The 24,044-nt window shown below is 39.2% G+C and overlaps 1 protein-coding gene across 1 annotated transcript in view; it reads left to right on the top strand.

The window, feature by feature from the left end:
- Positions 1-23,305, top strand: part of Ppef1 (protein phosphatase with EF-hand domain 1) — a 101,845-nt gene extending 78,540 nt beyond the window's left edge. Inside the window, exons 8-16 of the mRNA XM_038316719.1 lie at positions 2,244-2,280; positions 3,145-3,294; positions 6,386-6,538; positions 9,606-9,791; positions 11,781-11,923; positions 14,892-14,998; positions 19,657-19,820; positions 21,804-21,888; positions 23,106-23,305. Coding sequence (XP_038172647.1) covers positions 2,244-2,280; positions 3,145-3,294; positions 6,386-6,538; positions 9,606-9,791; positions 11,781-11,923; positions 14,892-14,998; positions 19,657-19,820; positions 21,804-21,888; positions 23,106-23,305 — 1,225 coding nt within the window. The remainder of the gene's footprint in view (positions 1-2,243; positions 2,281-3,144; positions 3,295-6,385; positions 6,539-9,605; positions 9,792-11,780; positions 11,924-14,891; positions 14,999-19,656; positions 19,821-21,803; positions 21,889-23,105) is intronic.
- The last annotated feature ends 739 nt before the right edge of the window (positions 23,306-24,044 follow it).

Below are 24,044 nucleotides of genomic sequence, written 5' to 3'. Positions count from 1 at the left end.
TGCAGCTCTAATTCTCGAGGTGTAGTTTGCAAATGCAGACTCTCTAAAGAACAGGAATCCATAGGTGTTATAGGAAGCCTGTTCCTGGGTGCTATAAGAAGGAAGGCTGAGCAAACATGGGGAGCAAGTCAGTCAACAGAGATCTTCCATGTCCGGGTTTCTGCCTTGAGTTCCCTTCATGATATATTGTGACTGGGACATGTAAGCAAATAAACCTTTTCCTCTCCAAGTTGCCTTTGATCATGGTGTTTTAGCACAGCAATAGAGACCCAAATAGGATTGGGCCTGGTAGGATTGGAGATGTAAAAGATGGTTGAGTGTTGAGAAGGTATATGAGCATGTATCTAAGGATAAGAGAATATCATTGAAGAATACTGCACCTGTTTTAAAAAGAAGGGTAATTTGGAGGAGGGCCAAGAATGGCTCCAGGGAGTTCAATTAAGAAGTAGTTGAAGAAATGGTAGCATCCTATTTAGACTAGCCTGATAGCGATGGCTGGCAATGGCCAAAATAGACCTAGACTTTAGGCAATAGCAGTTAAGCACCCAAACTTGATAGGGAGGCCTTAACTGAGGAATTAATTAAGGATGAGCAGGCTTGAGTTTAAGGGCATAACAGCATCATTCTGAATGGGAATGGATTTAGTCTGAGGTAGATTTATTTGATGTATTGTTGAGTATGGGTCCAGAGATAAATATGAAGTATAACCTGGAGTGTCACTCTATGTATTTATTGATACTAGATATCAACTGAAAGCCTAGCTAGCTAGGGGTGAGAGTACTAAGGAAGAAATTGAAGGCAATGGATAGCCTAGGACAGAATATGAAAAATTCTAACAATAAAGGTTATGTGGAAGAAGTTAACGCTGTGAGGTTATTTCAGAACACCCTAAACGTCTGTCTCAAAATGAAAGGGAGGAAGTTTTCTAGAAGCATGGTACAGACAATGATATTTAGTGTTTCAAAAAGGGCCAGAAAGATAATGATGCTGTCTTAGTTACTTCTCTGTTGCTATGACTACAAACAATGATGAAGACAACTTATAAAGGAAGTTATTTAATTGGGGGCTTGTTTACAGTTTCAGAGGGTGAGTCCATGATCATCATGGTGGGAAGCATGGTGGCAGGCTGGTAGGCATGGTGCTGGAGTAGAAGCTGAAAATGTACATAGCTCACATACTATCCATAAGCAGCAGCAGCAGAGAGAGAGAGATGGAGTGAGAGAGAGAGAGATACAGACAGACAGACACAGACAATGACAGACACAGAAGAGAAATAAAAACAGAGACAGACACACACAGAAAGACAGATACATACAGAAAGAGAGAGAGAGAGAGAGAGAGAGAGAGAGAGAGAGAGAGAGAGAGAGAGAGAGAGAGAGAGAGAGAGAGAGAGAGAAGAGAGAAGAGATGAGGCCTGGCTTGATACACTTTCTCTAACAAGGCCACACCTCCTAATCCTTCCTAAACAGTCTAACAGTCTACCAACTGGGAACCAAACATTACATATATGAGCCTATGGGGGCCATTCTCATTCAAACCACCACAGATGGCAGGATGTATATTGGTCTAACAATGTGATGCCTTTGGTGAGTACAGGGAGGGAATTCATCTTGAAAAACGCAGTCTTATACTGGAGAAACCTGACATGATGTGGTTTGTAGGGAAATGAGTGGTGAGTGTGCTTTGTTCCTCCTTTATCTGTTGGCTATGAAGAGTACACATTATTATCTGGGTGTGGTGTTGCATATCTTTAATCCCAGCGTTAAGGAGAAAGGGCTTCCTGAAAAGGGTACACAATATTATCCTAAAGCAAGAAAAAATAATTGAAAACTCTCCCCTTAGCTTTTCTTAGCCAGGCATTAAAATTCCTGATACTTTCTATTAAAACCATTCATTCACATGATCCATGTCACAGCAATGTTTTTTAGATGAAAACTCTTCTCCATACAGCTTTCTCTAAATGTCATTGCATGCCTGTCAAAATACTTGTAGCCTTTCCATAGCCATGGTGCGCATGTGTTAAGTTGTCTTGCATTGTTCTTCTTTCCCCAGTTATACTCTAGACTTCTTGAGAAGAGAGGTTGTGCTATTGATTGCTTTTGTTCCTTCTCACAATGCTCCAGAGAGACTCTGCAAAGTACCACTGAAGTCTATAGTTTCTTGAGTTTCTACTATTTGGTAATAGTAAGACATCAATGGCTCTCCTTTTAGCAATAATTAATGGTTTAAAATATGTTTTTCAGGTATGGCTTCACAAGAGAAATTTTACATAAGTACAAGGTAAGACTCATACTTGTTTTTCTGTGGAAAAAAAAAAGAGCTAATGAAGACCAGATTGTTGCTTTAAGAAAGGTGATGGGCTAATTAGTCAGAATCTGTGCCAATAAAATAATAAGCACAGCCGGAACCCCTCACCGTGATAGAATCTTAGATTTTCTTTTTCATTATGACTGTTGGATCAGTTTCAGTAGAGCTATGAATATATTCCATTGCTTTAAAGCTACCCATCCTTGATATTTAATTCAGGCAGGCAGACAGAGAAATTACCAGTATAGAGGAGGGGGTTTATACATGCAGGAGGCATAGCATCCCACATTGGGGATACCACATAGGGAAGTACCAGAGTCAGAGAGGGGGGGGGGGCAGATGAAGCCAGAAGATACATGAGGACATTTATTAGGTTTCATGGGAGAGAAAGGGCAAAGCCGCTCAGTGTTGAAAGCTGAGTAGCTGGCACAACAGCAGCCAGCTATGAGGCGCAAGGGTTGTCGGTAGCTGTCTACTATCTTGCTCTGGGTTGATTGGTTAGCACACCAGAGAAGTGGCCCTGAGTTAGAGTCCAGGAAAAGAATTCCTTAGTGTGGGATCTGAAATGGCTGGTTTGTACATGAGACTCGTCATGTAGGATCTCTAGGGATTAGCTCTGACAGGGGCAGTCTCCTCCCCGAGGAAGACCCAAAAATGTCAAAGTATCAAAAATACAGGATGGAAACGTCCCATGCTAAATACTTGCTAGCTGGTTGATAGCTCCCTGACCGTTTCCTTTGGTTGGTATGAAAAACTTGGTTTTTGTCTACATATTGAGACTATTCACTTAACTGGACGTATCAGGAAAATAAAACTTACTCAGGCTCTTATTTACAGCTACATGGAAGAAAAATCTTGCAAGTCCTGGAAGAAGTCTATACCTGGCTCCCAATTGGCACAATTATTGATGATGAAATCCTGGTCATACATGGTGGGATATCAGAGTCCACGGACTTGAATACACTCCACCACATACAAAGAAATAAAGTAAGAAGTACTATGTGCACGGATCAGACATTTATAATGGAATATGCTTCTTTTTATCCCGCATTTTAAAGAGTTATGTGCTTTGGTGGTGTAGATGAGACAATTAGTAAAAGTCTGAAGAAAAGCTATAACTGCATGCATGACAACTAGGAGGTTTTTCTGTGTACCATGCATTTTCAACAGGGAATCCTGTTGACAATGGAAAGCCGGGATGCATTAGCACATCAGATAGTTTCTAAAAGTGAGGTTTCAAAAGTACAGTTTACATGAATTCACTTACACTGTAGTTCAGCACTGTTGTCTTGTAAGTAAGTATAAACTTCCTTGGCAATCCCTATTGTCCCTACTGTCACTGCTGTGACCACCATGCACTCACAGAACTTCCTTGACTGAAACCATGCCCATAAAACAGCAACAGCTCCTTCCCTCTCCTTCTAGCCCTGATGACCAATATTTCTTGTATGAGCTCTAGGTAACTCATATAAGGAGACTCATATAGAATTTATTTCTGAATTACTATCCTGTCCCTTTCTTTCAACTGGGCAGAGGAACTATCTTCAGATTATTTTAACTCTAAATAATCACTCAATACAACACAGCCAGGACAGGAGCCTATACAGACCCTCTCAGGCAACTGGCTCTATGGTAGCTGTAGGATTCCACACCTACTAAAGGGTTGCTGGGCTGTACCTTACACACAACGAGAGCTATTTTCCTCCTTTACCAAAGGCAAACTGAAGCCCCAAGCCTAGAAGTAAACAAGGGGCCAGGTGGGCATGGAGACCAGTAGCAGCTATAGAACAGAGGGTGCTATATGGTCCAAGTGGGAAACTTTAGCCACCGTCTTTACAGACCAATAGTAACTATCCAGTCATTCTGGGAAGGTGGGGTCTGAAACTGATAGAGACAGAAATGTGATCTCAGTTGCACCTTGAGGCGTGGGAGCCTCCATACTTTTGTACGTATGTGAATGATAATATTGCCATCTTCTCATTAACTTTCCACTTTAACCTCTAGGCTAGATAGCTCCTCTTTATGCACTCTCAAGACCTTTATGCATAGCTTTCATAAGTTGCCAAATTTAAGTAGGGAATGGTAATTCTATTTTCTTACTATATTCGTATGCTTCTCCAATCCCTGCCAAAACCCCAGTACCTGAGATGTAATAAGTATGTCTTATTTGTTGAATACTTCTTTAGAAATTGAAGACCAAAGCAGGGCAAAGTAAAAATGGATAGGAATTTTCTTAGAACTTCTTTCCCTGGTCTATGGTGATGCCCCGAGGGGGGCAGTCTTCACCACGAGCAAGGCCTCAAGATGTCCAAGTAAGATTCTGTAAGACAAAGGCTCTGGTTTCATAGTGTTCAAATTCCCAAATAGGAGTATAGAGAAGGATGGTTAGCAGGACTCCCAAGAGAAATCGGTGCCTATGGTGGTCTAGGGAAAGCAGCCTGATCCTAAATAGCTTTGAAAACTACAGAGCTCCGTCTTCTAAAGTGGTCATGAGGCCATGCCTAATGAGCCTATCAGAAATAAATTATGTGGACGTAATCCTGGAAGGTCTTCCCGGAATATTCTGTTCTGCCTACAATCATTTACTTGGGGAAGAAAATGTAGGCTATGAACTAGTGATTAGTAGCTGAGATTGAGTTTCTAAACTGACTTTATGAGGCCACGATAGAAGAAGACTTAGTTTTAGTTTTGAAAAATAAAAACAAAATTTCATACCATGGGTTATTGGAGAAGCTAAGTATCTGCCACAGAGATGTCCATCACTAAACCACAGCCACCAGTGTAACAGAAGTATTATTTAAAGTTTAATTAAAGTGTTATAAGAAGCATCTGTGGGCCAGTAGAATGGAAACGGCTCTGCAGATGAAGATGTTTGTCCCCAAGCCTAAAAACCTGAGCTCAGTCCCTGGAATTTACTTGGTAAAAGTTGTCTTCTGACCTCCATTGTGTGCTGTGGAGTGTGGCGCGCGCACACACGCACGCACACACACACACACACACACACACACACACACACACAAATAAATAAATAAATGTAAAACCTTTTAATTGCTTTGAATGAAAGTATAATACTTAGAAGAGACAAGAACAAAATTATAATCTCAGATTATATAAGGCAATCAAGTGGGCTTATCATGTTGTATTTTTAAACCATTTTCTTTTTTGGTTTTCCAAGACAGGGTTTTTCTGTGTAGCCCAAGTTGTCCTGGAAGTCACTTTGTAGACCAGGCTGACCTCAAACTCTCAAGAGATCTGCCTGCCTTTGCCTCCCAAGTGCTGTGATTAAAGGCATACACCACCATTGCCCAGCTTTCCTTTGCAAAGAAACAGGTTTACAACTAGGCTTAGACAACATCATCAGCTGCTGACAGGTCTGGCTAAGAACTATACTGAATTTAGGTCGAAGAGCTTCCAGGTTTTCAACCTGTGTCCCCTGTGAGAACTTTCATGGACATGGATGTGGGTTTTTTTCCCCCTCGTTTATCTGGGAAAATACAACAAGCAAATCAAATGCATACCCCCTTTTGAAAGATGTTTCTGAGCCAGGCATGGTAGCACAGGCCTTTAATTCCAGTACTCAGGAGGGAGACGCAGGTGGATCTCTGTGAGTTTGGGACCAGCCTGGTCTGCAGAGTTCCAGGGCAGTCAGGGCTACACAATGGAACCTTGTCTCAAAAAGCAAACAAACAAAATATCTGTTTCCGAACTCCTGAAAGCCCCAGGCATAGAGAAAGGTGCAGAAGGAGGCCAGTCTCTCCTACATTTCGCATCTTCTATTTCCTTCTACAGTGCCATGCAGTATGTCCAGCACCTACACGCAGGCCTCTGGGGTCTCTTAGAATTTCTGATGCGAAGCTTTCCCCATAAGGTAACATCTTTAGTTGCAAAATACAGAAACTATTTTAACAGGCCCACCTTAGAGGCATTAGTAAATTAACAATGAGTATGAGGTGAGTGAGATGAGGGGGGGGGGCTGCATTTTTTCCTAGTTGACTGCACACAGTACAGACAGATTTCCAACTGTAACCGAAGTGCCTGCGTACAGCATTTAACTAAAGCATGATTCTATGTTCTACAGATGAGATCTGTGTTGATGCCACCGATGTCAATAAATCGAGAACATGCCGCCGACTTAAAAAGAAATAAAGCAGGTTTGAGCACTTGTGCCCATGGGAAAGCTGAATCAGAGAGGTCTTCTACGGAACAGCTAACAAAGCATGAATGGGAACAAGTAGGTAACGGAAACATTCACCAGAGTGGTAGCATCAGCTTGTGATGATGTTGTCTCTTACGAAATGCAGGTTAAAGTGATTCCACCTCTGTAAGCACGATGGATCGATCATCTTCTCTGAAGCCATCTCTATACTGTGCATACAACCAAGTTTATTTCTAGACTCAAAAAAGAAACCTAGAACTCATGGAATTCATTCTGAAAGAGAAACTCATTTCTTAAAACAGCCCTTGTGATTTTAAGTCCATTAAAAATGAATACTAGATACTCCTTTGTTTGTTGGTAACGACAACACTAAAATAGGTAAAGTGGTTCACCTATGGCAACTTAAATAATTACTGAAGAAGCCATTTGACTAGCATTTATTCTGCCTCGATGGAGTTCCAGCCGTATGTATTTTTAAAAGATTTAATTTTTTAAGATTATAATAACATCATCTCCCCCTTCCCTTTCTTCCCTCAAACTCCTCCCATGGACCCATTGCTTTCATTTAAATTCATGGCCTCTTTTCCTTTAATTCAGTGGTTCTCAACATTCCTAATACTGTAACCCTTTAATATAGTTCCTCATGTTTTGCTAATCCCCAGCCATAAAATTATTTTCATTGCTACTTCATAATTTGCTTTTACTTCATAAATTTTGCTGTTGTTATGAACCATAATGTAAATCTCTGTGTTTTCTAATGGTCTCTGGTCTACAAGAGCTAGTTCCAGGAAAGGCTCTAAAGCCACAGAGAAACCCTGTCTCGAAACCCCCCCCCAAAAAAAAAGAGAGAGACCTCTGTGAAAGGGTTGTTCAACCCTCCAAAGGAGTCATGACCTCCAGGTCCAGGTTGAGAACCACTGCTTCAATTGTTGTTGCATGTATCTATATTTATCTATCTACGACCTAAATAATGCATACATCCTGTTTAGTCCCTGCAATGTTATTTGTATTTTTTTATACTGCTAGAGATTGAACACAAGCTTTGTGTAGGCTAGGAAAGCACTCTAATAATACACTATATATGGTAGTCTTTAGTTTTTTGAGACAGGGACTTGGTGCATAGCCCCGGTGGCCTGGAATTTGCAATCCTTCTGCCTCTGCCTCCCTAAAGCACGCACCATCATGTTCCCCTCATATGTACATTTACTTTATGTAAATTTTGAGTAGTCATAGTAGTGGTAAAAAGGAAGAAGAAAGATTCAGTGGGAATTTACTTTCATACACTTTATAATGGACTGCTCATCCGTTATCATATACATGAAATATTTTCTTATATATATATTCCTATATAGGGTTACGTACCTAAAATAATGTATGCTGTACTTCAAGGGTAAGTTAGGATGCTTTCCAGATGAAATTTTACCTTTAAACTCTATGTTCGCGTAGGAATTGAAAGCTTAATCCTTTCCTAATAAAATATGGCCCCTTATCTTCCATGTTTCCTCCTTTATTATACTGCGTCAAGTCACACACACACAATGTGAATTCATTCTACAGGAGCCAGATATAATTCAGTTTGAAATACAAGTGTTTTTGTCATAAGAACCAGAACTTAAAGGTGTTACATTGTATTTATGTGTGTGTGGTGGGGGGGTACAATTGTGCCAGTATTGGAATTCAGTGAGAAGGAAGGAGGCCCTTGGGGTGATTCTTCTTTGGGAGATTTTAATTCTCACCTCAACTAGTCATCAAATACTCGCTGTCTGATCTGAGCCTGGTACAGAGCGGCTCTAGTGCGGAGCAGGTACTGATCCTTCCAGAATGCTTCTTCCCCTTATGCTCTTCTTTCTGCCACTCTGTCTTCTCTTTCATTTATCTCCAGGTCTCCCTTTATATCAAACCTATAAATGATTGCAGAGTCCAGTTTAGGGCAGCAGCAGTATCTGAACCTCTTCTCAAGACTTGCTTTAAATTTACTAGAATAACCAGAGATTTTCTATTGAAGGGACTTCACAAGATGGCTCAGCTTGGTGTGCAACCATGAGGTCCCAACTTCACATCCCCAGCACTGACATAAAAAAGTTGGTTGTGGCAGCACCCAACTGTAATCCCAGCACTGGGGAGGCAAAGGCAGGTGGCTCTCTGGGGCTGGTTGGCCAGTCAATCTAACTAATTGTTAAGGTATGGGTTTAGTGAGAGAGGAGAGTAGTTGAAGAAGACACCTGATGTAGACCTGGCTTCTACACACATAAAAATTTCAGTTGTGTGTTTTTTCTCCAAAGAAACATGCAGATGTGGAGGGGCTGGGGTGTAGCTCAAAAGGATTATACTGGCCTAGCCTACATGAGGCCCTGGATTCGATTCTCTGCACAACAGGGAACAACAGGGAAAACTATGGAAACTAGTAGACTTTTAGAATAATTGTCTATTAGAATCCTGACATACTTTGCAGGTTAGTTGACCCAAATGCCTGATTGAGGGATAGACAGATTTCTCAAGGTTGTCACTCTTTAGTGATAAAGAGGTTTGCAGGTTTTTTTAAACCACTCTTTCTTAAGTTTGTGTTACAGTAGTAGTTTTAAAAATTTAGTAAAATATTAAAGATTAGAGACTATACAACCTCTGATTTTCTGTGAAAACGTTCTTAGAAATTTGAGTCTTCAGTCCTGGGTATTGTGTGACCTGTATTTGCTTCTTTCAGCCACCAAAGGAAATATTAAGCTGAAAAAAAATCATTGTGGGTTTAGAACACCTGCTGGAATCCAGTCAATAGGTGAACCTACTGCTGAATTGGAAAATGGTCTTATGGAGGCCAAAGATCAAAGAAGCTTTAAGGGATGTTCTTGGGGAAACATGAACCACCATGCCCAGCTCAATTCAGAAGAGAAAGTAGTTCCTTCCAATAAACACTTATTAGGTTTCCTTAATAAGTCCAACAGGTCAAAAACCTGAGTCAGTATTAAGAACACCTAATACGTGTTCAGTGGAAGGCACTACTTTCTCTTCTGAATTTAGCCAGGCATGGCGGTTCATGCCTATAACACCAGTTACCTTTAATATTTCTACTAAATAAGATGGGATAGAAAAAAGATGATAGACTGTTACTTGTAAGTATAACTCTAATTTATTTTATTGTTCCAAGATTATTGACCTTCTGTGGAGTGACCCCAGAGGCAGAAAAGGCTGTTATCCAAACACGAGCCGAGGAGGGGGCTGCTATTTTGGACCAGACGTTACTTCCAAGATTCTTAATAAAAACAAGTTGAAGATGCTCATTAGGTCTCATGAGTGTAAACCCGATGGCTATGAAATCTGTCACGATGGAAAGGTGAGCTGGCATCATGACTTTGAAATCCTCATAGCCATCCTTGCCACAGCCTGCTCTTCTCCACTGTGTTGCCCTACCTAAAGGGGCCAAGCAATGTCGTCACTACTTCCAAACAGAAAATAGAGACTGAAGGGGCTTCATGCTTCCTTATCTTTAGAAATATTTGACTTCTTCCTCCATCTTCACTACTTCCAGAAGCAGAGATTCTGATGTGTGAATGTAGTAATTACTCTTCTCGGTGTTATAACCAAGTGATGAGAAGCAGCTTAAGGAAGGCTTTATTTTGCCTCACAGTTCGAGAGTATAGTCACATGATGGAGAAGACATGGTGGCAGGCCACTTGTCCCATCTCAGGTGACCAGGAGGTAGAGAGAGATGTTGATGCTCAGCTGACATTCTCCTTACACCTTTTTTGAGACAGGGTTTCTCTATGAAGCCCTGGCTGCCCTGGAACTTGTTCTGTAGATTAGGCTGGCCTTGAACTCACAGAGATCTGCCTGCCTCTGCCTCCCGAGTGCTGGGATTAAAGGCACGAGTCTTCCTTTTCCCCCTTACCCCCTTTTAGTTCTGTCCAAGACCCCATACTAAGCCGTGACGCCATCCACATTCAGGGAAAATCTTCCTCCCTCAATTAATCCTTTCTGGAAATGTCCTCAGAGACACACCCAGAACTGTGCTCTGCTCAGGAATGTGATCTAGTTGACAGATGAAATGAACCCTCACAAGTGTATATCACAATTGTACCTCTTTCCAACTCAATACCCAAATATATTACTTTAAACCATAACAGTGACACTAAGTATTCTTGCGCTCTCTCTCTCTCTCTCTCTCTCTCTCTCTCTCTCTCTGTCTCTCTCTCTCTCTCTCTCTCTCTGTCTCTCTCTCTCTCTCTCTCACACACACACACATATGCACACACACTTTATTTTTTACTAATGGTAAGCCAGTTCTCACAATACATAGTGCAATTCCCACAGACTGCACTTCTCCTTACAAAGCATATCCAATCCCGTTTTCTCTCTTCTTTTGCACATTCCTGTATAGGACAGAAAAGACAGCACACTTCTTCCAGCTCATTGAGGAGGTGATCACTAGCAAGTTGCTTACTGTGGTCAGTTTAACTACTGCCATCAAAATGGAGTGTCTTGTTCTCCAATTGTGTCAATGCTAGAAGAGGACTAAGAAACTGGTTCTTACCCTCAGTTCTCCTAGGTGGTTCTTTTTTCTTTTTCTTTTTTCGTGAACAGAAGCAAGTAACAATGAATATGGAATCCTATGGCATTTCCTTCTACTCTGATTTCTTAACTCTATTAATTCATTTTTGGCTCATACTAACACCGCAGGATAAATAAGCAAAGTATTATTTAGAATGTATTTGTAATTAGAAAGCAGCAGTGGTTCATCTGAAGTGACATCCTTATTAGACCAGAACTGGATTAAACCCAGTTTCCTGTCACCAGCAAGTATTATCTTTCTATAATCTACCTACCATGCCTCCCAGGCTGACTTCTTCCTAAGGTAGTGGCCACAGTCCCATTATGTCTCTGCTCTTAAAACACTGGTTTCGTACAGCTCTGAACCTTCTAAATCACTCAGCTTTTTGCAAAAGAAAAAGCATGAGCTTCTAACCAAATTTTATTTTGAACCCACAGATATCACAAGGTAAGAAAATATGGAATTTATCTTTGTTGAAAATTAGAATTTATGAAACTTAACATTAAAGATAATTCTAAGATCTGGCACTAGATAATGTGTAGGAATTCAGGGCCATACCTGGGGCATTGGACAAAAAGCTAGGAGTTAGTAATGGAGACACCGACTGGAGACTTTTCCTTCAAGGGAATCATATGAAATTATGTCAGACCCAGATAATTTGCAGATTATGAGGTGTTTGGGTTTTTTTTTTGAGAATTGAGCTATTTCTGGCTTATATTGAATGACCTTTTGAGAATTAACTTAATGAACGTGATCCTCTTTTTCTTTAATCAGGTCATTACTGTATTTTCTGCTTCTAATTATTACGAAGAAGGCAGCAACCGAGGAGCTTACATCAGACTAAGTTATGGTACAACTCCACAATTTTTCCAGTACCAAGTAACTAGTTCATCATGCCTGAGCCCTCTTCACCAAAGGTAGATAGCCCTAAAAATACTAAGGACTGTATTGGTGACAAAGTAGAACCAGACCTGAGTGACTAAGAACAGCTTTGCCATTGAAGTTTATAGCCTTTGTTATTGAGTTATCTGTTTCTTTAATTCTTTTAGTTTGTGCTTCATGTAATTTTAGGTTTTGCTATTAGGTTCATTATCTTCTATCATTAAGAATTGCCCCCCCATCTCTAGATTTTAGTTACAGTTTCTAGTTATACTTTTCATCTAATGTCTATTTTTGTCTCCTATTAGCATGACAGTCTTCACTTTGAAGCCTTGTTTGAGTCTCATAATCCCTGTCTTTTTAGTTGTTTACTTAATTTACTTACATATGCTGTTATTATTCATATTTTCATCTGTCATTTTATCTTTTTGATACATAGCCTACACTTTGTATTAGTGAGTCCCACATTGAAAATATTTTTAAAAAGTCAGTTCTATAAATGTACAGACATTTTTGTTATCATATCCCCAAATAATATAATACACCAACTATTTATATTAAATAAATTATAAACACTCGATAAATTAAGGTACATAAGAAGTTGTATATCAATTATATGTAAATATGGTATCAGTTTATTTAAGAAAATTGAGAAGCCTTAGATTTTTTTTATGTGACAGATGCATAGCAACAAGAGCCTGCATTGTTGTTTCCAGATACAGAAGTTTGCATGTTTTGTAAATACTGCTTGAGAGCAACACTCCTATGTACAGTGCCTTCTGTCTAATCATATGTAAACACAGATACATATCCACAGTGCAATGTTGGCGCAGCCAGGATCCACCTTGCATACATGCTTAAACAAATGGCTATCAAACCAGAACTGTTGTGTCAAGGGAACTTTCCATACATAGGTGGATAGCTTTTCTTAAGAGACAGAATTTAGATAGTGCACATCTTTCTAAATGGTATCAGCATTGTTTGCAAATGACAGATTCCAGTGCTCCAACTTAGGGGTTAGTTCACTGTTACCCAGGAACTGGGAGTGGAGCCCCTCAACATGCCTTTAAGTTGGGGAAGAAGTGAAATTATCAAAACATGGGGAGTCTCCTTTGCTTCCCTAAAAACAAAAGTCACAATTAAACCAGATCACTTTCTTCATAAAACCTAAATGATAAACCCAGCAATGACCACATGACAAAATTAGGATCATTCAGTTTCTGAAAATCTATCTTTTTGTTTATTTGTTTGTTTGAGTAAGGGTTTCTCTTTGTAACCCTGACTGTCCTGGAGAAAAGCCCTAGATTTTTTTCATTTCTCTTTTATTCTTTTTTTATTTTATTTTATTTTATTAGATTTTTTTAAAAGGCCAGTCCAAATTCCCACTCCCTCTCCTCTTCCCATTCCTTCCACACACCAAGCCTTAGATTTTTAAAATTTATTTTGTATCCTAGAATCTACACTCTGTGGACACAGAAGATGTCTGTATCTCAGGACTCCTCTGTTCTTCTGTTCTTCCTTCAAACTCATTTTTTATAATGATTGAGGTAGAAGTTTATGTTGAGGTAGTTAACTAAGTGTTCTATCATCAAAGAATTGTCTTTTCTACTAAATTGTTCTACCTCTGTTGCCATATGTTTTTTTATAATAGTTGGATCTATTTTTTGAAGTTCCTGTTATGTTCTACTCATGTACGTATTTTCTTTTATCACAGTGAGAATGGCAGAGTTTTTCTGTCAGGACTGCCAGTTTCCCAATAAATGCACAGAGACTTAATATTAATTATAAATGCTCAACCAATAGCTCAGGCTTGTTTCTAGTTAGCTCTTACAACTTAAATTAACCCATATTTCTTATCCATGCTCTACCATGTGGCAATACCTTTTTATTTAGCATGGCATGTTCATCTTGCTTCTCTCCTTGTCTCCTGGCAACTCAAGCCTCCCTCCTTCTTTCCCATGCTCTCTTTTGGTTTGCAAGTCCTGCTTAACCTCTACCTGCCCAGCTATTGGCCATTCAGCCCTTTATTAGACAAATGAGATCAACAAATATTCTCAATGTACAAAAAGATTATTCCATGGCACTAATGTAATGGTAAATTTTGGTATCTCCATGGATCTAATCTACATGAGAAGTAGAAAAATACAAGATCTCCTGAGTAAATTGGGAGCATGGGAACTATGGAAGAGGGTAGAAGGGAAAGGGGGAGGAAGGGAGGGGAGTAGAGAAAAATATATAGCTCAATAAAATCAAGAAAACCAATTTTAAAAAATTTGGTATCTCATATAACAAGTTCCTTTTATCAAATAATTATTCAATAGTCACATGAATCTTTCAAATTCCAGAAAACTCTATCTATAATCTTAAAAAATTACAAGAAAAAATTTCTTCTGGCTGTTATAATTGCCTACCCTGTGAGAATGTGAAACTGGATCATAAATGAAATACAAAATAAAAGAAATTAACAAAATGGCTGAGCATGATGGTGTATGCATGTAATCCCAGCACACAGGAGTAAGAGGCAGGAGGACTTTGGATTATAGGCTAGTTTAAACTCTGTTTTAAAAAGAATTTTCAGGTCATCAAGATGGCTCAGCAGGTAAAAGCACTTGCTGTGCAAGCCTAGTTAGTGCCGTGTGTTCAAGTCCTGGAATATACATAAATGTATAAGGGAAGAACCAGCTCCACAAAATTGTCATCTGATTTGTACACATATACTGTACACAACCCCCTCACCATATCAAGTTGTTAAATACAAAACATAAAATGTCTAAGAAATGAAAAATGAACAATATACCAATACTACTACTAATAATTTTTCAAATGTTTAACAAATCTCCAAAATGTATACACAAATATACTACATTTACTATCTAGCAATATAGTATGTATAAACAGACAATTTTTTTAATGTGGAAACTGGTATATGGTAACATAGCACATTAAAATTAAGTAGAAGCTAATGATTTATTTAAGTTTCACTGAAATGCTGTTTTCTTAACATAGGGTGAGTGCTATGGAATTCAGTGCCTTCAAGATATTGAAAGAAAGAATGCTTTCACGAAAAACTGATCTCATTAGTGCTTTCCAACTCCGTGACTATAGAAGAACAGGTAATAACATTTATCATTTCTTAACATTCTGCCTATATACAGAGCAGGTTTTCTTCAATGGGATTTTAGTTCTTCTTTGTTGCTAGAAAGGAATGATAGAAAATAAAGAATCCATTCACTAAAAATATCAGAATATATCTCCTTTTCAGTAAGCTTCTTTGAATTTAAGAAACTAACAGCCCTGAATTAGACTTCTCTTCTGGAGGATGCAGAATCATAATGTGTTTGTCAGCTTCCCCGTATCTTAGTCTCATGACTGCCATTGTTTTGAACAATTATTTGAGCCTGGTATAAAGGCACATGCCTGAAATTCCCAGACTGAGGCTGAGGCAGGAGAATTATGAGTATGAGGTCAGCTTGGGCTACACGGAGAGATTCTGTCTTTAAAATGTACAGTCGTAACAAAAAGATGATTTGAATCATGTGTGGAGGCATGAAGCAACAATTAAGCACCAAAGGCTAGACTGTCCTGGCATGAAGGCTAATGTTGCTCTAGCAACCATCCTGACATGAGATTCTAGCACGGTAGAAAGAGAGAAAAGATGAATTTTGGATTTGTGTGCCTTCAAAGTGACTAAATAATGTCCCCAACTGCCTCTTTGAGGAGAACATCCTTAATTGTAGCCACTGGTGTATTCAGGGGTTAGCATCAATTAGTGTGAGCTTGCAATCAAGGCCTGACTACTAAATAAATGAGGTGATCTGAAATGACTGAGAGATAACAGCGGCAAGAACAAAACCCAGCAAATAACAGAGCTAGTTTCTCCCAAGGAAACCAGCTGTGGGAATTGTCAAATACAAAATAGAAAATACCCAAGAAAGGCACGGATGAGAGCCACGGATATGTGCTTGAAAGATGGGAAATATGATATGGTTTGAAGAAGTATCAAATACTTATAGCACTATGTTCATTAAAATAAAGAGGAAACGGCGCTGTTGCCGCCTGCCTGTAGTGCCAGCAGTTGGCAAGTGGTGGCAGGAAGTCAGGAATTTGAGGCCAGCTGGGCTACATGAGTCCTGGCCTCAAACCCAAAACAAAACCCAAGAGAGTGAGAGAGTGTTCGTAATGAATGTGTTTAAGACAAGGTTAGCATCAAGAATTAGATTGAGAGCTAGGAACTTCCAAGGCTAGCCTAAACTGTATAGTAACCCCAAGGATAGCCTGAGCTATATAGTCACTCACACCCCATCTCAAAAAATTATTATGGACAGCAAAAATGAACAAAACATATAGTCAGGATCCAAGTCTATCGCATATCAGGATACAAGGAAGGAAGACTAGAGAGAGTGTAAGGGAGGCAGACTATATTTAACATGATAATGCCTACAGACCCGTGACAGATTCCTAGAAATAAAGAGGAACAATGATTCTCAAACAGGATAAATAAAATGAAATCCGCACTCGCATTCACTTGTAATGAAGATGCAGAGCACCAATAGGGAAGAGGGCATTCAAATGCAAGCAGAGAGGAAACACAGATTGCTAAAAAGACACAGCAGTTAGACTGATAGACTAATCAGCAACTGAGAAAAAAAAGCCAGTAGATAGTGGATCATATAAACAAAGATTGAAAGTTATATTTAGAAAAATAGCATGAAAACATTAACAGAAACACAGCTGGAACTACTCTGTTAATAGCAAACAAAGTAGATTCTGAGGAAATATATGTTGCTAGACATGAAAAGGGACACTTCATGATAGCAAACATTTAATTTGCCACTCGAATTTATTCTGCATGTTTATGTTCCTACTGATATAACCTCAAAATATGTGAAACAAAACTGACAGAGCAATGAGCAGAAATAGCAAAATTTGCCATCATAGTGGGAGATTTTAATATTCCTTCTTTAGTAACTGAAGAGACAGACCAAAGAAAATACCCTGACAAGTGCTACCACTCTGTAGAATCTAAACATGAAAATTCCTTTTGGTGGCACACTCCTGTAATTCCAGTCAGCACTCGAGGCAGAGGCAATGGAATCATTATTTTGATGCTAGCCTGTGATATATAACAAAAGCACACACATGCGCGCACACATATGCATGCACACACACGTGCACACACACACGTGCACACACAGAAACACTTTTGGAAATGAGAAATGTACTTCTGAATAGTCCTTAGATCAAAGAAGAAATCATAGTAGAAATTAAAATACTCAAGCTGAATGATAATGGAAATTCACATGTAAAGTTTACAGACTACAAATCACAGAAACATTGGTCACTTTGAATGCATCTATTTTAAAAGATGAAACTGTTATCAACTAATAAGAAAATAGTTCTTTGAAGAAACTGGTAAACTTGATAAAACAGAGAGAGAGAAAGAGACGGGGGAACAAGCTAGCACACAAATTAGATTTATTTATTTATTATGTATATATAACATTCCTTCCATGTATGCTTGCATGCCAGAAGAGGGCACCAGATCTCATTACAGGTGGTTGTGAGCCACCATGTGGTTGCTGGGAATTGAACTCAGGACCTCTGGAAGAACAGTCAATGCTCTTAACCTCTGAGCCATCTCTCCAGGCCCTTAGCACACAAATTAGAGAATACATATTCAAGTACAAATAACCAAGAGTAAGATAGAAAGAGATGCTATTATGGAATTTATAATCATTAAGATCATTAGATACATTATGAAAATTTATCTAGCAATGAATTAGAACTTTATATCAAATGGACATAGTCCTAAAATAAATACATCTACACACACATTCTAAACAGAGACAGAAATAAACCAAAAAGCTTAATGACTGTAACTGTTAAAGAAACTGAATCAGAAAATTCGAAAGTTTCTATAACAGCTTCATTCAACATGGTGGCAGGCATTTAAGAAAACAAGAAAGTAATTAGATTAGATCCCTTTTCTAGAGAACAGGGACAGAGTATTTTAGGAGGTCAACCTAACCTTTGGGCTTAAACCTAACAAGAATATGGAGAAGGACAATTAAGGACTGATCTTATTGATAAATTTATATAAAAAAATAAACGAAATAGTCAAATATTAGAATATCAAAATCAAGTTTGGCTTTTGCTATGAATAGTAGGAGTTCCAAGCTGTTTTGTCATTCCAAACCCAGTCAGTATAATTCACTATTTTAATAAAGATATCCTATAATGTACTTAAAAATAATTATTTGGTATATTTAACCCTGTTTTATGGTTTAATTTTATTTAAATTTTTTTAGGTTTTTCAAGACAGAGCTTCTCTGTGTGTAGCCCTGACAATCCTGGAACTCACTTTATAGATCAGTAGACCAGGCTGGCCTCAACTCACAGAGATCCTCCTGCCTCTGTCTCCCAAGTGCTGGGATTAAAGGTGTGCACCACTACAGGCCAGTTTATTTAAAATTTTTGAGACAAAGTCTCTAAAACAATCTGGCCTCAAACTCCCTATGTAGCTGAGGATGGATACCTGAACTGTGGATCTTCCTGCCTCCACCTCCTCTGTGCTGAGATTATAGATTTATGCCAGCATGCTTGATTTATGTGGTACTGGGGATCAAACCCAGGGCTCAGTACATGCTAGACAAACACTCTACCAACTGAGCTCCATCCTGTGATCTGGTTTCATGGTTTGTAAAAACATTTAGACAATTAAGAATAAGTGTTGAATGTGGTGGCTCATGCCTATAATTCTAGCACTAGGGAGGTGGAGGCAGGAGGATAAAGAATTCAAGGACAGCTTCAGCTACATATTGTATTCAACGTATGAGCACTGTATACATGGTACTCAGACATACATGCAGGCAAAACATTCAATACATAAAATAAGTCTAAAGATAAAAGAGACACTATATATACATGTATTTATATATATATATGAATATTTATATACTTAGCAAAAACACTAGAAATAATAAAATTGTTTATTCAGAATCATTGAGTGCTGGACATGGTGGCTCATACCTGTCAGAAGATGAAAGGAAGATTGTAAGTTTGAGGCTAGCCTGAGCTATATAGTGAGTTCAAGGCTAGCCTGAGTTACTGTCTCAAAAGCCAAGGTTTGGCAATATAGATAGCTTGGTGGTAGAATGCTTGCTTGTTGTATATACTAGGCTTCATCCCCAACAAAAAATTGCCTCAAATGAATATATATTTTCAATAATCAGAAAAATAAAAATACTTATGGTTTAAAAAATTACAATATAATATTAAATCAAAACAGTTGGGAAAATGATATGCTAAAATATTAAAAATGAAAGTAAGTCTCTCTTCTGTTTTCAAATCTTACTTTATGTATTAGATAATGGGAAAGGGGCTTTTTCTTTTTCTTTTTCTTTTTTTTTTTTGCTTTTTTGTTTTTGTTTTTGTTTTCTGAGACAGAGTTTCCCTGTGCAGTCTCACCTGTCCTGGAACTTTCCCTATAGACCAGGCTGGCCTCGAACTCACAGAGATCCACCTGTCTTTGCCATCCAGTGCCTGAGTACAAGGAGAATTTCTTTCATGTGACAGTAAGATTTACAGAACAAAAACTTTTTTAACTTATTCTTTACTTGAGGTGCTAGAACCTAGTCAGACAGATCGTGGAGGAGAGGAGGGGGCCCTCAGTCCTCAAAATCCCAGGCTGTCACTAGCTCTGTGAAGGAGCTTGCGCTTTTATTTTGTCAAATTATGTACCAATCATATGGGCCTTTGTTGTTGCTGTTAGGGAAGATTTCATTGGCGCAGTGGGCTTTTTCTATGGAGAGCATTTTGGGGCTGAACTTACCATGGAGATCTCTGAGTTCACACCTGGTACACATAGACGAAGATGGAAATGTTGACTACATGTCCAGCTTCCAGGATGTCCACATTGAAAAGCCTTTCAAGGAGGTGAGTGACATATTAGTTCCAGCTAAAAATCTGGCTCCATCACAACACCCTTCGGACAACCTCTAAGCAACTTAGTGCTTTCAGAAGTTAGGGTTGGAGTCATCTAATGAATGGGAATGACAGTCTCAAGAAAGGCCAGAAGGGAATCTCCAGGGAACATGGTGAGGAGGTTGGGAAATGTGTATATTCTCTGTAGAACAGACAAAATAAAAAACCAAAAGCTTTGTATGCAAATCTATGTCAAATCTGACATTCTTTAGTTTCAGGTGTTGTCCAGGGCAGCTGTAACAACATCACCACAGTCTCTCATGAAAAATACCACTCAAATACTCAACATGCATGTACAGACTTGCTAACATGCCCTAGACTATGCCTTAAAGTATTAGAAGATATAAAATATCTTATTAAAATGACAGTACCACAGGGACACTGATCAGATCCCATCTAACTAGTTAGCAATTCATCAGTTATTAGTTATAAGACAGCAGATGGGAACTTGGGTGATCCTTTGTAGGGAAGATGAGAAGAACAAAGAGAATCATGTAGATTAGATGGGAAAATATCTCTAGGAAGAAGGCCTTGGATGGTAGCGACAGTTTACCATGGCAATTCAGATCATAGGCTTCAGCACTGAGGGGCTAGGATCCAAATATCACTACCTGACCTCTGGGAAAATTGCTTTATCTTTTTCTTTTCTGTCCTTATTCTTTAAGATTATAGAAGATGAAATGGAACAATCCCTGTAGACTTTTCTGCAGATTTGCAGCTGTTATTTCCTGCTGTCGTATTGAGTCTTTGTCCCTGTAGAACACACGGGCAAGTCTTTAATCAGACTCAAAGTGGTTAGGCCAAGGGACAGCTTGCCTTCTCATATGTGAATTGGTGGTCTTAAGACCTACTTCAGTGGTAAATAAGCCCAGCATGCTTATTGGATTTATCCCTTAGCACCATAAAGAGATAAAAAGAATTTATGAGGTTATTTTGTATTTGTTGTGTTTGCTGAAATTATTCCGTATTGAGTTTTTTTGGGGGGGAGGGGAGGGGAAAGGGGTGAAAACCTGTTAGCTCAAAGAGACAAAGAAAGCACCCAGCCGACCTTCCTCCTCTGCAGATGTCCCAGAAGGCTCCTTCTCCTACTCTGTCTCCAACAAGCCTCCTCAAACTAAAATATCCCTCCCCTCTATTTCCTGTGCATCTCTCTGTTCATCCTCCTTACTCCCCTGTAGTCTCTGTTGTTTTTTTCTATGTCTACTTCCTGTGAACTGGTTGCTTGCTCTGCCTCTTGACCTATGGTTGACTTTGTTTAATCCTGTTTACGATATTCATGAAGGAGGCTCTTGGATGAAAGGTGTGTGCTAGTGCGGAGGGACACCACAACTAGAAACAGGCTTGTCCAGCAAACAACGCAATCTCCGGGTTCACAGTGTGATCAAATGTCCTGTAATATTTCTTCCTTTTTGTCTAAAAGGAAAGGACTTAACTCTAACACAGCTAAACTATTTACAATAGTGAAGGTATTTCTGCCAAGCTTTCTACAATGTGCAGCTTGCTTACATTTGGTAGTCCTTTCTTATTCAAGCTCGTGGGAACTCATCACTGACAGCCGTGGAACCTCCATGGGACCCAACTAGGCCCTTTGCATGTGGGAGACAGTTGTGTAGCTTGGTCTATTTTAGGGGCCCCTCTCAGTGGCACCAGAATCTACCCATGGTGTATGAGCTGGCTTTTTGGAGCCCATTCCCTATGGAGGGATGCCTTGCTCAGACTCAATGCAGAGGGGAAGAGCTTGGTCCTGCCTCAACTTAAATGTGGCAGACTCTGTTGACTCCCCGTGGGAGGCCTAACCCTTTGGGAGGAGTGGATGAGGGGTAGGCTGGGAGGGAGGTGAGGGGGGAGAGTGAGGAAGGATGGGAGGGAGATTGGTTGAAGGTAAAATGAAATTAATCCTCAGTATTCTAACACTTAAAAAAATCTTGATTCTAGATGAAATCTAGTCTACTTGAAACTCTGTACAGATACCGATCTGACCTGAAAATCATATTTAATGTCATCGACACTGATCACTCAGGTAAGTGAATGTTGATTGGCTCAGGAGTAATACTGAACACCGATTGGTTTAGGAGTAATACAAAGCAAAGGCTAGTTTGTTTCTTTGAGTTCAGGACTCAGTTTTCATTGATTTCATTCTTCATCCAACTTGGGGAAATGTAAAGAAAAAAATAAACGAATATTTAATATTATTGGTCATTTAGTTTGGCTACAAATTCTGTACTGGAGACCATAGAGTTCTCCAGAAACCTTTATAATCATTGGTCTCACCGAATAGCTCCTTTATATAAACCACCAGCAGGGATGAGAAAGACAGCTCACTTGATCATAGCCATAAGACTGAGAACCAATTAAAGATAATTCACTTTCTGCTTTAGTATCTTAGTTAACAGGAAAAGAGTGCTGATTTTCTTTAAGGGACTGAAAACTCGGTTTTGATTTAGCTTTAATATATGATTACTGATTTTGTGATTTAAAAATGCAGGGCTGGGAATATAGCTCAGTTGTAGAGAGATTGCCTGTTATGTATGAGGCTCTGGGTACCATCCTCAGCACCCTGCCCCTAAAACCTCTGTGCGTAGACATCTGAGTGTGAAAAAGTATCAATAATGATCCAGGAAAATAGATTATTGCATATAAAAACAGCACCCATGGGTTTATGAGATGACCCATCAGGCAAAGGTGCTCGCTGCTGACTATGATGATCTGAATTCAATCCCTGAGACTCACGTGGTAGGAGGGTGGAAGGGGGAACTGACTCTCAAGTTGTCCTCTGACCTCAGCATGTGCAGTATGGCTTAGGCTGCATGTGCGCGCGTGTGCACACATACACACACACACACACACACACACACACTCATCGTCATCATCATATTGACTCTCGGGGTACTTTTTCCTGTTTAATGTTGCTATCTCTTCTGCCATCCTTCTCTGTATCTTGTACCCTTAGATTTTAGTTTAGAGAATTTCTACACCACTTTCGTCCATATCTGCTCACTATTTCTTCACCTGTTACTCTTTTTGGCATTAACGTATTCCCAGGATCCTTGGTAGTTGCAAGTAACATACTGTTTCTTACACTTATGATCTTATTCTTCTGTTTCCTTCAATATTTTGATTCTCAGGCATGTTAGTGAGTTTGTAATTGGGACTATTCAGTGTGGCTTCTCCCCTACTCTTTCGGGGGGGGGGGGGTGTCTTAACATTAGCATTTAACTTTCTCTTGTTTCCTTTTAGGTCTCATTTCCTTGGATGAATTCCGAACCATGTGGAAACTTTTCAACACTCACTACAATGTTCAAATTGATGATTCCCAAATTGATGAGCTTGCCAACATAATGGACCTCAACAAAGATGGAAACATAGACTTTAATGAATTCCTAAAGGCTTTCTATGTAGTACATAAACATGAGAAGTCACAGAGCCGTCTTGCTTAAGATGAACAAAAACTTCTCCCAGCCTCTTTGAAAATAGCTGATCCCAACCTCTAGACTTAACCAGGACCTTTGAAATCCATAGTAATCAGGCAAAGTAGACCCTAATTCGTAGAACAAGGAGATGCAGAGAGTGAGTGTTGGCAGTCCTTAGCAAACCACTATTGGTAAGACTAGGTTAAAAATCTGTTGATGAGATTTACTTCCAGTATTAGGATCCATACACTGCCTGTAAATGAACTGGGTTTGAGCCTGCTGCTTTTAGATCATACCTAACCAGAAGACTGGAGCAATTCGGAAGCATACTGGAAGGAACCCACAGAGCAGGAGAGAAAACTATTAGGGATAACATCTATGAGTGGCTGAGGATAAGAAGAATGTTAAACTGTTATTGAAATAAAGTATTTCCATCCTCAAGCTGTCATCATTTTTGGAGAGTCCATAACCAGCGATCTTCTGTTGATGGGGGACCACCTTCAGGGATGAGGGTCATACCAGAATCTTGAGAGAGACCGTGAGACCAACAACAAAGCCCTTATTTCTTATGTTTGTTGGAATTATAAAATAAGTATATTCAGATAGAGCCCTATAATTTTGACAACCTGACTGATAAGACAGGGTCTTGGTTATATATACTACAACTTACTCTGCTGTTCTGATTGCATATCAGACAATTAATTTCTGTCTAAAGGTTAGGCTATATTTTATTATTTTTACAACTTTAGAACTTCAAGATCGAGAA

Source organism: Arvicola amphibius, chromosome X, assembly GCF_903992535.2.
Source record: "Arvicola amphibius chromosome X, mArvAmp1.2, whole genome shotgun sequence".
Classification (NCBI taxonomy): domain Eukaryota; kingdom Metazoa; phylum Chordata; class Mammalia; order Rodentia; family Cricetidae; genus Arvicola; species Arvicola amphibius.
Note: the sequence above shows the minus strand (reverse complement) of the source record. Positions and strands in the feature narration are given on the sequence as shown.